General features: G+C 38.8%; 1 protein-coding gene across 1 annotated transcript; it reads left to right on the forward strand.

The window, feature by feature from the left end:
• The first annotated feature begins 8119 nt into the window (after positions 1-8119).
• Positions 8120-9736, forward strand: LOC129437361 (olfactory receptor 52Z1P-like). Its single transcript, XM_055195499.2, has one exon. It carries the CDS (start codon positions 8604-8606, stop codon positions 9564-9566), a length of 963 nt encoding a protein of 320 aa, XP_055051474.2. The 5' UTR covers positions 8120-8603; the 3' UTR covers positions 9567-9736.
• Positions 9737-12436: the final 2700 nt, after the last annotated feature.

Below are 12436 nucleotides of genomic sequence, written 5' to 3' on the forward strand. Positions count from 1 at the left end.
CAGCGCCACGGTGGGCAAAGGGGAACGTGCCCCCCAGAAAGATTTTGTGCCCCCCCCAGTTGAAGCATTATTGGAGAACTAAATTCAGTCATATACTTTTTTCTTCAGAAATTTACTGGAAACGGGACATTTTTCTTTTTAAGTGCACTGTTGAAACACAGGACCAGGTCTGTGTATGGTAAATCATACTGGTCATCATACTGTTGTACGTTAAAAAAGAATCCAAAATTGGGAGGATTAAACTGCTTTTTTAATGTAAAGCTGCTTTGAAACAATAAATAAAATTGAATTAAATTAAATTGGCCATGTTAAATGTATCTATTTTTTTCTACTTAAAACACTGCCTCTATTGCTCCGAATGATAGCTTTCGCATAGTTTACAGTTTGTGTGTTTTGCTTTGGATTAATGCTGACAACTCAGATTTCGGATATTGTCCTATCTCCAACCTCAATAAGTTCCAGTCTATCACATGTCAGGACACATTAAAGTGTGCCAAAACGATATAGATTATTTGCGTTAATTAATACATCTTTTAAACGTGACTTTGTTTAAGTCATGTCATGCTGTAAAATACTTTAACCTTTGTTTATACATTTTCACATGGGTGTCGAAACAATTATGTATATATATATGGGACAAGACCCACTCACTTTTTAGGGCCAATGATATTGAATCCACTCACTTTTTCTCTAATTTAGTGCATTTGTTGGTCCACTTGTTAGAGTGCTGTCAGTCAATTTCTTTCCACTAGACTAGAGCAGTGTTCTTCACATCCAATCCTTGGGAGCCGGTCCCATGCAGAGTTTAGCTCCAACTTACACCTTAGCAAGCTAATCAATATCTTCATAATCATAAGAAAATCACAGGCAGGTGTGTTTGATTAAGGTTGGAGCTAAACTTTGAAGGGCACCGGGTTGGATATGAAGAACAGTGCACTAGAGCAGTGGTTCCCAAACTTTTTCAGTGGGTGGCCCCCCTTGTGTACGGTGCATTCCTTCGCGGCCCCCTAAAGAAAATTTGTGGAAAAAAAAACTGTTCTAACGCTCAACATTTTAATACAAAAACATTAAATTATACATAAAAAGTAGTGCTTTTGGTTAGTAGCCTTATTTTTAGGTTTAACTACACAGAATTGATGATAAATGAATGTATTTCATAAAATGTCATAAAACTGGGGCCCCCCTGGCACCATCTCGCGGCCCCCCAGTTTGAAAACCACTGCACTAGAGGAATATTCTAAAACTCTGTTCCACATTTTCATTATCTTCGCCAATAAGGTAAACATTTCTGTTACGACTGTAACCTCTGTTCCCTGAAATGGGGAACCAGACGCTGTGTCATGAAATTATACTTTGGGGAGGAACGGCACAAAGTTCACGCATCTGAATAACTATAAGACTAGCCTGTCTTATAGGTGGCGAGTAATTATGTCACTGAAGGTCGTAAAGGGAAGCGCAAACAGCGCATTACAGCTTCTGAAAAAAATAAGCAAGCGCTACAGGCATAAGGAGTTATAGCAATGAGACACAGCTTGTTTCCTATATCAGCGAACAGAGGTTAAAGGCGTAACCGAGACATTCGCTTCTGAGGTAACTCGACGCTGCGACATAAAAAAACACTTTGGGTAACCAATGCCCATTATGGTAAAAGGATTTGTGTCTGAACCTTTGTGAAAAATGTCATGCATAGATCAGAACATAAGAACCTGATTACCAGGTAAAGATGAGAGGTCCAAACCATAGTACCTCGTAAACGTACGCAGAGTGGATTACCCTGCAGCACTGCACACATATTGCAAATCCAAGCACACCCAAAAGCCAGAGGGCACTCTCATGCAGAAACTCCAATTGTGCCACAGAAGAAGTACCATTACAAACACTATTCCAGGAAATGTCTAATAAGAATATTTATATCAACGTTCTTCAAATTGTTTCAGGTATTTTTATGATAACAAAGAATATTTTGAATTATTTTGTTTAACGCTTTTTTAAATGCACGTTCGTTATAAACAACTCAGACTCATAATGATTTTAGATTGATAAGGACTTCTTACTGACCAAAACACCATAGAACACGCACAAGTTGCGCATGAAACACAAAACCGCAGAATTTCAGAATTGATTTTTAGTCAGGTCTTTTTAATGGGAGAATTTATTTTTAGTCAGTTCTTTTTAATGGAATGTGTGATTTATCGTTACAGCCCTATCATGACCAATAAATTGGGAACCGCTTTGCGGAGACCTATCTGCTTCAAGAAACTATTAAAACTCCAATCAACTTGGCATGCAGGTATTTCAGCGATGTGGCCGAGAGCATCATCCAACAGCTCTCTGCCGCCCTATAGCAGACTGGGGCCATCATGCCAAGTCGGCGCATAGCTGCCCCCCGCTACATTGGCACCCCGGCCTGCACCTCGTCGAGGGTGTTCTCCTATGGCACTTTTCGTTCCTCCAGCAATGGCATTTTTCGTCTCGGCTACGTAATTCAATTCGCTCTGTGCCCCCCCAAATTTGCACGCATTTGCTTCACTATGGTAAGAGCTTTCAATACACACATACTCCTTGCTGAGATTACCATCCTACTGGCAAAGGACGCAATCAAGCTGATCACTCCAGCTGATATGAGGTGGGTTTTACAGTCTTTACCTCAAAAAAAAAAAATCGGCAGGTTGCAACTGATCCTTGACCTGCGTTCACTGAATCGTGCACTTCACAAGTTGCCATTCAGGATGATGACGCACAAAAGCATACTTCAATGCATTCATCCAAACAATGGGTTTGCAGCCAATGTCTTGATACTCCCCAACACAGGCCGTTTCTCCGCTTTGCGTTCGGGGGGACATATCAATACAAAGTCTTACCGTTCGGGCTTTCTCTCTTGCCTAGTGTGTTCACAAAAGTTTTCAACGAGGCCTTAAAACCCCTGAGAGAGAGAGCAGTGTGCGCATTTTGGCATATTTCGACGATTGGCTCATAATAGTGCAGTCTCGTCAAATGGTTTGCGATCACACAAATCGTGTGCTCAAACACCTTGCCCGTCTAGGTCTTCAGGTCAACTGGGAAAAGAGCAAACTTTGCCCCATGCAGAGAAACTCTTTTCTCAGTATGGAACTGGACTCGGTCAATATAAACACATGTCTAACCGAAGCGTGTGTACAGGTCATCCTGCTTTAACTGAATACATTCAAAGGCAAAAGCGCGGGCCTGCTGAAACAATTTCAGAAGCTCCTGGGGCATATGGCTGCAGCAAGCGGGTGTTACAACGCTCAGTCTGCTCCATATGAGATCGCTTCAGCGCTGGCTTCACGACCGAGTCCCGAGGAGATTGTGGCTTACCAGCGCCCATCGGGTAATGATGACACCAACGTGCCGTCTCCGTGGTCAGACCAGTCATTCATCAGAGCAGGGGTATCACTGAGACAGGTTGCCCGGCATGCCATTGTGTGCACAGATGTCTCCAACATGGGGTGGGAGCCACGTACAACGGGCTTGCAGTTTCGGGTGTCTGGGCATCACCACAAACATGCTGGCACATAAACTGCCTTGGGTTTTTGGTGGTATATTTTGCTCTCCTCCGTTTCAGCAACGAGTTTCAGGACAAAGATATACTAGTCCGTACCAACATTCGTTGAAATGGAACCTGTTCGTTGACTGGTGTTCTTCTCATCGAGAAGACCCCCGAGAATGCCTGATCAGTATTTTGTATCTCCAGCATCCCTTGGAGAAGAGGCTGTCACCATCTACTATTAAAGTAGATATTGCGACGATATTTGCGTACCACGTATCGGTAAACTGTAGATCAGTGAGTCAGCAGGATCTGGTCATTAGGTTTTTAAGAGGTGCACAAAGGCTGAATCCTTTGCGTCCACCTCCTATTCCTTATTTGAGCCAGTCTGTGGTGCTTAAAGCCATTCATGATGCCCCCTTCGAGCCCCTGCATTCTGTTAGTATCAACTTTCTTACAATGAAAACTTTAACAGTTCTCACACTGGCCTACGTTAAGAGGATAGGGGACCTCCATGCATTTTCAGTCAACGATTTGTGCCTTCAGTTCTGACCTGCTGACTCCAGTGTAACACTAAGATCCAGGCCCGGCTACATGCCCAAAGTTACCACCACTTCATTCAGAGATCAGGTGATGAACTTACAAGCACTGCCGCCGGAGGAGGCAGACCCAGCCATGGCTTTGTTAGGTCCTGTGAGCTCATTGGTTAGATATGTGGACCAAACTCAAGCTTTAGGACCTCAGAGCAGCTCTTTGTCTGTTACGGTGTTCAGCAGAAAGGGAAAGTTGTCACCAAGCAGGGGATGGCCCATTGGATTGTGGACACAATCACCATTGCTTATGAAAACCAGGGCATTTCATGCCCTTTTAATTTGAGAGCACATTCTACTAAAAGTGTTTGCTTGCAGCTCCATTTTGGTGCTGCATGGCTGCACCACTATGGAAGGCCATACGGTCAAAACGTTGCAAAATAATGTTTTTGACTCACCTCTAGTATGTTATACAGTTTAGAGAGTCACACTTATAGACTATTGGCTATTTAGCGCCACTCAGTGGTATAACTCCTTAGGGCTTAGGGCAGCGTTTCCTGGCTCTGCCCAGCAGAAATCGCTTCCCAGTTCGCCTAGTTCACTACAAGGTTATTATAGTTTTGCATTTTTCATTAGTTTTTATTTTTATTTCGTTTTGACTTTTTGTTTTCAAATTCAGTTTAGTTTTAATTAGTTTTTGAAGTGGGTTTGGTAGTTTAGTTTAGTTTTTATTTTTTGAAAATGCTTAGTTTTAGTTTAGTTTTTATTAGTTTTAGTGTTAGTTTTAGTCTTTTTCATAATTTGGGTTATTTGTCAGGGCAAGATTCAAAAAGGTCAGAAAAAGAATTGGGTAATATTAACTCAACAAAAACATCATACATTTTTAGAAAATATTAATTCAAAAATAAAACCAGTACATAAAATGTACATATGGGCACAAATATGTAAACAGTCTCAAGTTCAACACTCCACAGTAAGTGCAAAATGTGATATGTGCCAGTAAAAAAGTTAAAGAGCCAACAGACTAAAGAAGACATACATGAACCGCATGTATTCAACCCATTTTTGAGCCACAACAAGACATTTCTGTCAGATTGTCAGAGAGCGCAGTCTGAGACAAGACCATGACAAATAACCAGAGGTGAAAAGAAGTAATCTAAAGAAATAAATACTCAAGTAGCGAGTTAGTAGTTACTCTTGAGAAAAAAAATACACACATACATGCACACACAGTATACAGTGCACAATATAAGTATCAGGACAGTAAAGACAAAAGTTTGCTGTGGAGACCAGAAATTGGAAAAATGAATATCAGTGTGTCAGAAGTACAGAAGTCACATTTTATTAACCTTTGATTATGTTTCAACACATACATGCTTTAACAACAAAGAAAAACAGCCTTTAATGCTGACTTGTATGTTGTACCCAAATGCAAAACTCAAAAGAAATGGATCAAACTGATACTACACGTGTGAACAATTAATGCATTAGGACACAGTTCACTTGAACACTTCTGAGTTAATGGTCTCAACGTGGCCACATCAGATAGTATTAAAATACAAACGTGTTGTGTTATTGAGTTGGAATAGTGTGCATGTTAAAACAGGTGACATTTCTGTACTTTTGTCTGTTTATCTTTTAATGTTTAGACACTTCTTGACTCCACAGCAAACTGAACTGAGGATTTTTGCCTGTTTGTCTGAAAACGTAATGTTGATGTATACAGCTTATAGCTGAAATATCAGACAAGTAAACCGACAGTGTTTTGCATTCAGTTATGCATATTAAAGTTCACTCAGAGAATATCCTGGTCATCGACAGTTTACACTTACATGAAATACAAACTAATTTTAGAATATAACTCATGTTTTCTTATGTTGTGAATCTCATGTCACGTGTGTGTGTTGTGAGAAGCACTTACAGTACAGTAGACAGCGAATCAGACGTCAATCATCGATGGACTTTCTTCATTCAGTCACGTGTTCACAGTGCTTCTGGAGGTTGCGCGTTTAAATGTTTCTGACGACGAACAGGTCGCGAGTATATAATGGCGGGTACACGTGTGAAGTTTAGGTTTTAGTTAAAAGATTAGTAAATTCATATTCAAATAATACAACACTCTTTATGTTCTGCGTGTTTCTAGACACAAGCAAAACCGCATCAAACGATTCAGTTGTTGCACCGATCTAAACAATTCATTTAAACTGATTCGCGAACCAATTCAAAACGTTTGGCCCGTTTGCTTTGTAAAGAATCGACTCAAAAGACTCATTTATTTGCAACACCTTGTAAGGAATCAACTTAAACGAGTCATTAATTCGCGAATGTGTGTATGTGACACTGCGTGAATGAGAGACGCATGGAAAGGAATTTGAAGCGTTATTTGCTCTATAAAAGACAAAGACGAAAACTAAGGACATTTAATCTATATTTTTATTTTATTTTAGTTAGTTTTGCCAGACACACATTACAGTTTTAGTTAGTTATCGTTTTTTTGTGATGACTCGTTTTTATTTTTATTTCAGTTAACGACAATGTTTTTTCCCATCTAGTTTTCGTTTTTTCGTTAGTTTTTGTTAACGATTATAACCTTGGTTCACTATCGTGGGTTTAGGAACAAGTAGTGACTGGCCTTTTGCTCTAAACCCAAGTTCCACCTCTTTAAGATAGAAGTCGGAAGGTTTTACGCAGGCACTGGAAGGGTCAGCTTTAGTGGTGCCTTGGTAGGGATTCCCAATTCGTTGGTCTAATAACCCTTGTTCCCTGAAAAGAGAACAAGACGCTGCGTCTTCCTTGCCATACTTTAGGGGTGGCTGTACACCTGCTTCAGTTCTATGCCAGATAAAGTGGGCGTTCCATTCCGCTTTATTTATGCTATCTGGCTGTACGCTGTAAGCATAGATATGTATATAAAGGCTAGATGGCTCGTCCGCGCTGCTGGCCTATTGAGTGCAACGTCCGCATTTTGGCGGCCATCTTACGACAGGGCGCTCGCTCACTCGTAGCATTGAGTTTTAATGATGCAGGTACTTTTAAATGACCATAACTTGCTTAATTTTTTACCGATTTTCAAACGGTTTGGTTTGTTATAAACGTCAAAGATGTACCTATGACACTGCATATCTATACTAAAAATAAAAAATAAATTCATGAAACATGTTAAAGCCTCCAGAATTATAGCCACGTTAATAACGTTTGTAAAAACCCAAACCGTTTGAAAATCGGTAGAAAATTGAGCAAGTTATGGTCATTTAAAAGTACCTGCACCATTAAACTCAATGCTACGAGTGAGCGAGCGCCCTGTCGTAAGATGGCCGCCAGGTGATGCCGTTAGGGACTCCGCCTTGAGCCATCTAGCCTTTATATACATATCTATGGCTGTAAGCGTTACCAAAGCATCACTACGGCGACGCAGCGACTCAATTCCTTCTTAGGGAACAAGGGTTACATACGTAAACCGAGATGTTTTTATTTCAATTGTTTACTTTAAACATCCATCCTCCGACCTCAATGCCCTTCAGTCAATCATGCGTCACATTTGCATGTTAACCACATGATGTCACTATAGCTGCATTTCCATTACCCTTCAAATTGCATAAATTTACACTGCAAATTGAAAAATACGGCCAATGGAAATGCTTCAATTTCGCAAAAACTCTCATATATCGAAAAAAGTTTTTACGCTCACATGAGAAGTATTTTCAGGCAATTCGGAAGAGGTGTATTTTGCAAAACGACAATGAAAATGGTTTATGTGCATTTTCAGGTCACCTGATATATATCACATAATCATTATTTGAAGATGACGCTCTATACTAAAACTTATCAGAAACACTTCAGTATGTGTCTGCTCACAAGTATAATAGATATTCCTTGCCAGTAATCTGGATAACATTCCTACTTTTTTATTTTTAACTGACTATTACCTTCAAGAAACACCTATACTTCACCTATTCTTAAGTTACATAGCCTAATATAAGCTGACATCACTGAACTTTGAAACTTAGAAAAGACCAATTTTGCTACTTTCTGTGAGCGAAACTGTGCACTTTTTGATGAAAAACAAGCAACTCTTGTTCACACACACACAAAACAACACACAATGGTAATGTATTGATGAAACACAAGAAACCCTAAACAACACATCAGATGTGGGAGGTGTGTATGGTCTTATAAAAGTGTTGGTATAGGCCGTGATTTCAGTCTAGTGCTTGAGAAGGACGTTCACACTAAATTAGATTTTCTTTTCATCTAAATCTAGCATAAGCTTCTGTGGCAGGTCTTTTGTGCCTTTGAATTAATTTAATGTTTATGCCATTTGATGGTCCTTAAATGCAATTATTGCGAGATTACACCTTTTATATCTAAGTTGTTTAATAGAAATTTTAATTGACTATATGTTAAATTGATAATGATTTATTGAAATGAAAAAGTAAATGTATGCATTTGTTTAATTACTTTTATTGTCATCATACTGTATAACTCAGTTTTGATATTGTTTTTGTATTTTAATATAGGTGTGTACATAGATTTTTTTTATCAGGTAATTGTTAAGTCTTTCCAGGGCCATGTTTTTTACCAACTTCACTGAATTCTACCTGCAGGGATTTTCAGGACTCCAAGCGCAGTATTATGGAGCTGTGGGAACATTTTTGTTTTTCGTCTACTTGACACTGGCAGGAGGAAATATCTTTATTATTTCATTTATTGCATATGAGAGAAGCCTTCAGAAACCCACATATTTAATCTTCTGTAATCTTGCAGTGTCGGATCTTGTTTTTGGAACTGCAACTCTGCCTACGGCATTTTCAAAATACCTTTTCAATGCAAACACTATATCGTTTTATAGTTGCTTTGTGCAGGTATTTTTTGTTCATTATTTAGGGAGTGTTAATTCTTTTATTTTGCTATTAATGGCCATTGATCGATTTGTAGCTGTGCGCAACCCATTTAGATATGTTGTTCTTATTAAAAATAAAAATATCCTAATGGCATGTGCCGTGATTTGGACAGTGCTAATAGCTTTCTTGGTAGTCATTGTTTACGAAACCTTTGGTGAACCCTACTGTGCTTCTAATGTAATAACCCACAATTATTGTGAGCAAAATTCGGTATCTAAACTATCTTGTGGAGATGTAAGGCAAAAGATGTTTTTTACATTTGTTATTGCCATGTTTGTTCTTTTAGGCCCTTTGACTTTTATTATATTTTCATTCATTGCTATCATCACAGCAGTTTATAAAATTTCTGACAGTCAGGCTCGATATAAAACATTCTCAACCTGCACTCCCCAACTTTTTATTATTTGTCTGTACTATGTCCCCAGATGTGTTGTCTATGTGTATGATGTGACTGTAACAATCTCTCCAGGTATTCGGATGCTATTAATTATGTGCTACAGTCTGCTGCCACCTGTTGTCAATCCAATGATATACTGCTTCAGAACTAAAGAAATCAAAGATGCACTGAGGAGGAAATTGAGACACAAAAAAATCAGCATGCAGATGGCAAAGCTGTGGAGCGTAACCTAAAATATTTCAATTGCTATAGAGTGCATTGTTTCCACTATGCCCCGTTTATGTCCTATCCTTGTCATTCTGCCTGTGATCTGTAATTCTGACTGTTATGATGTTATCTCATTTAATCTGTTTATTTCTTTGCTGGCAAAAAAGTAAGTGTGTTATCTGTCGTTTTTTAACATATAAATGAGTGTGTTAAGCGGTGTCAACTGAATAAGCACAAATTATTTTTAAAATCATTTTGTTTCTTTGTAACTGAATGTAAAATAGTTTTAGATGGAACGTATATCTATACTATGCAGCATTTTGCTGTTGCTGGTTAAATTATGTAAAGTACTCACATGACTATATGCAAATAAATGTTTATGAAGTGTAGCAAAATTAATTTAACACTGTGTCACTTTGGATAAAAGTGTTTACAAATGTACATACATAAATGTGATGTCAGACAATACAATGTATTTATGTTGGAACTAGGTACAACAAAAAAGAAAATTGAGCTAATGTTTTATAAAACTAAATTATTTCAATACGCTCTTAATGGTTTACAGTATGATCTACAGGGAGTGGACAAAAAAATGATGTAAACACCACGTCACTTTCCCTTTAAATAGCTGATAATTACTATTAGTTGTGATAATACCACTGTTTGCATTTAATACAGCTGCAATACTTTTCACAATAGAATGTCTACAACATTTACAGATTGCATTTGTAACAACATAGGGGAAAGTAAATGATGACAGAATTTAGATTTTTGCGAGAGCCCCTTTAACCCCTTTTCCTTAAAGTTACAAATGCTCCTGCATAATGATCTTCCACAATTTGTATCCTTTGGAAATCTGACAAATACAGTGGCTTGTACTTGCACTTTTTCAAACCTTATTTTGGCATGCAACCTAGACAATATAAAGTACCGTTGCACCAACAAGGATAAGTCTTAAATCTGGTTTAAATCAAGGCTTATTTGATCATTCTTTTTAGTATGCACACACTGTAGTATGCACACTTTTAAGGATGCATCCTTGTAGTATGCACACTTTGTAGTATGCACACTTTGTAGTTTGCTCACTTTTAAGGATGAACCCTTTGTAGTAGTAGTACCCTGACATTATCCTGTATGATATTTAGTTAAACTTGAGAATTAATTTTCCCCTCGATTATGGCAAGTGGTCCAGGCCCTGAAGGATCAAAGCATGCCCAAATCATGATGTTCCTTACACCATACTGTAATTCACTGTTGGGATGATGCTTCTGTTGGTAAGCTGTGCCTATTTTTCCCTAACAATTCAACTTCTGTTTTATCAATCCAAATACGCTGTGTCTGTTCAAAGACTTTCGTGTGGTAGACTCATGAACATAGATGTGTGCCAGTTCCAATGATGTCTTCAAGCCTTTAGCTGATACTCGTGGGTTCTTCTTTACTTTATTGAGTATTCTGTGTCGTGTTTTAGGAGTCATCTTGGCTGGGCACCCACTTTTAGAAAGGGTAGCTACAGTAATAAACTGTCTGCATTTATAGACAGTTTGTCAAACTGTAGACTGAGCGATGTCTAAACATTTTGAGATTGTTTTGTATCCCTTTTCAGCCTTATGGAGTGCAACAACTCTTGATCAGAGTCAGATCTTTAGAGAGGCATGGTTCGTAAGAGAATGATGCTTCTCAAGAACAGCAAACTTAAAATGTTTGAGTGTCTTTTAATGGGGTGGTAATGGCGAAGTGGATAAGACAAACGCCTTAGGTGTGTGAGAGACCTGGGTTCGAATCTACTGTGACACACCATTGTGTCCCTGAGCAAGACACTTAACCCCTAGTTGCTCCAGGTGTGTGCGACCTCTGACATATAGCAATTGTAAGTCGCTTTGGATAAAAGCGTCAGCTACATGAATAAATGTAATCAATCAAAGTAGCACTAAACCACACATTTAAAATCATTTTATTAATAAGTTTTATGCCCAGCTGCACTACTTCCTGAACTTCAGCCAGCTCCTTGTTTCCTGTCTGCCATTATTGGACAAACTGATTAATCCAGGTGTGTCTGATTATTGTTGTTGTGACTACTGAGGTCAGGCACACCTGGATTAATCAGTTTGCCAATATTGGCAGACAGGAAACAAGGAGCTGGCTGAAGTTCAGGAAGTAGTGCAGCTGGGCATAAAGTCTGTTGGACTCCAGATTGCAAGCTTCTGACACAAATTAGCTTTCAATAAAGTTATTAGTCTATGCTGCCCTCCAAAGGCTAAGTGCAGTATCTACGCAAACACTGAAACTGAGAAAAATGGCTTTAAAGTTTTTAACACCAGCCAGTCAAACATGTTACTGCAATTTTGGCACACACATTTCTCTGAAATGGGACAAAGTTTAACCAGAAGACTTTGTCACAAGACACAACAGATCTCACAAAGCCCATTTTAACCCTTAACTCAATTTTGACCAAATGCGTAGTTACTGCGCTTTCGCTTTGTATGGCAGTATGGGTTCACTTACATTTTCCTAGAGCACTGTGAATGTTTAATGGGTGTTTTCAAAAAACACAAGAAACTAGGACTAGGTTACACATGGGCGGCTATTTTCATAAACAGACATTTCAACCTCTCTGGTTTTAAAAAATAACTTTGTGCACATATGTCAGTTTTCAGAAATGTGTTCATTGACACGTACCCGTGTATATATGGTGCAACAAGAAGCTCAAGCCCACGTAAGCCAATCAGAATCCCGAAAACAGCAACAAATCACTTCCTGTTCCTTTTTTGAACAAGGTCGCACTTTTGGCGTAGCTGCGAGCTCTGGCGCATACTGTGACGTTGGCTGTCTAAACATCCGTTTGTCTCGGTTTACATTCAACCGTGCAACCAAGATTTTTGAAATCTCCACTCTGGCC

The sequence above is a fragment of the Misgurnus anguillicaudatus genome, chromosome 24 (genome assembly GCF_027580225.2).
Source record: "Misgurnus anguillicaudatus chromosome 24, ASM2758022v2, whole genome shotgun sequence".
Taxonomy (NCBI): Eukaryota; Metazoa; Chordata; class Actinopteri; order Cypriniformes; family Cobitidae; genus Misgurnus; species Misgurnus anguillicaudatus.

Coding starts and splice junctions, on each gene's coding strand:
- LOC129437361 (XM_055195499.2), top strand. CDS start 8,604: ATGTTTTTTACCAACTTCACTGAATTCTACCTGCAGGGATTTTCAGGA.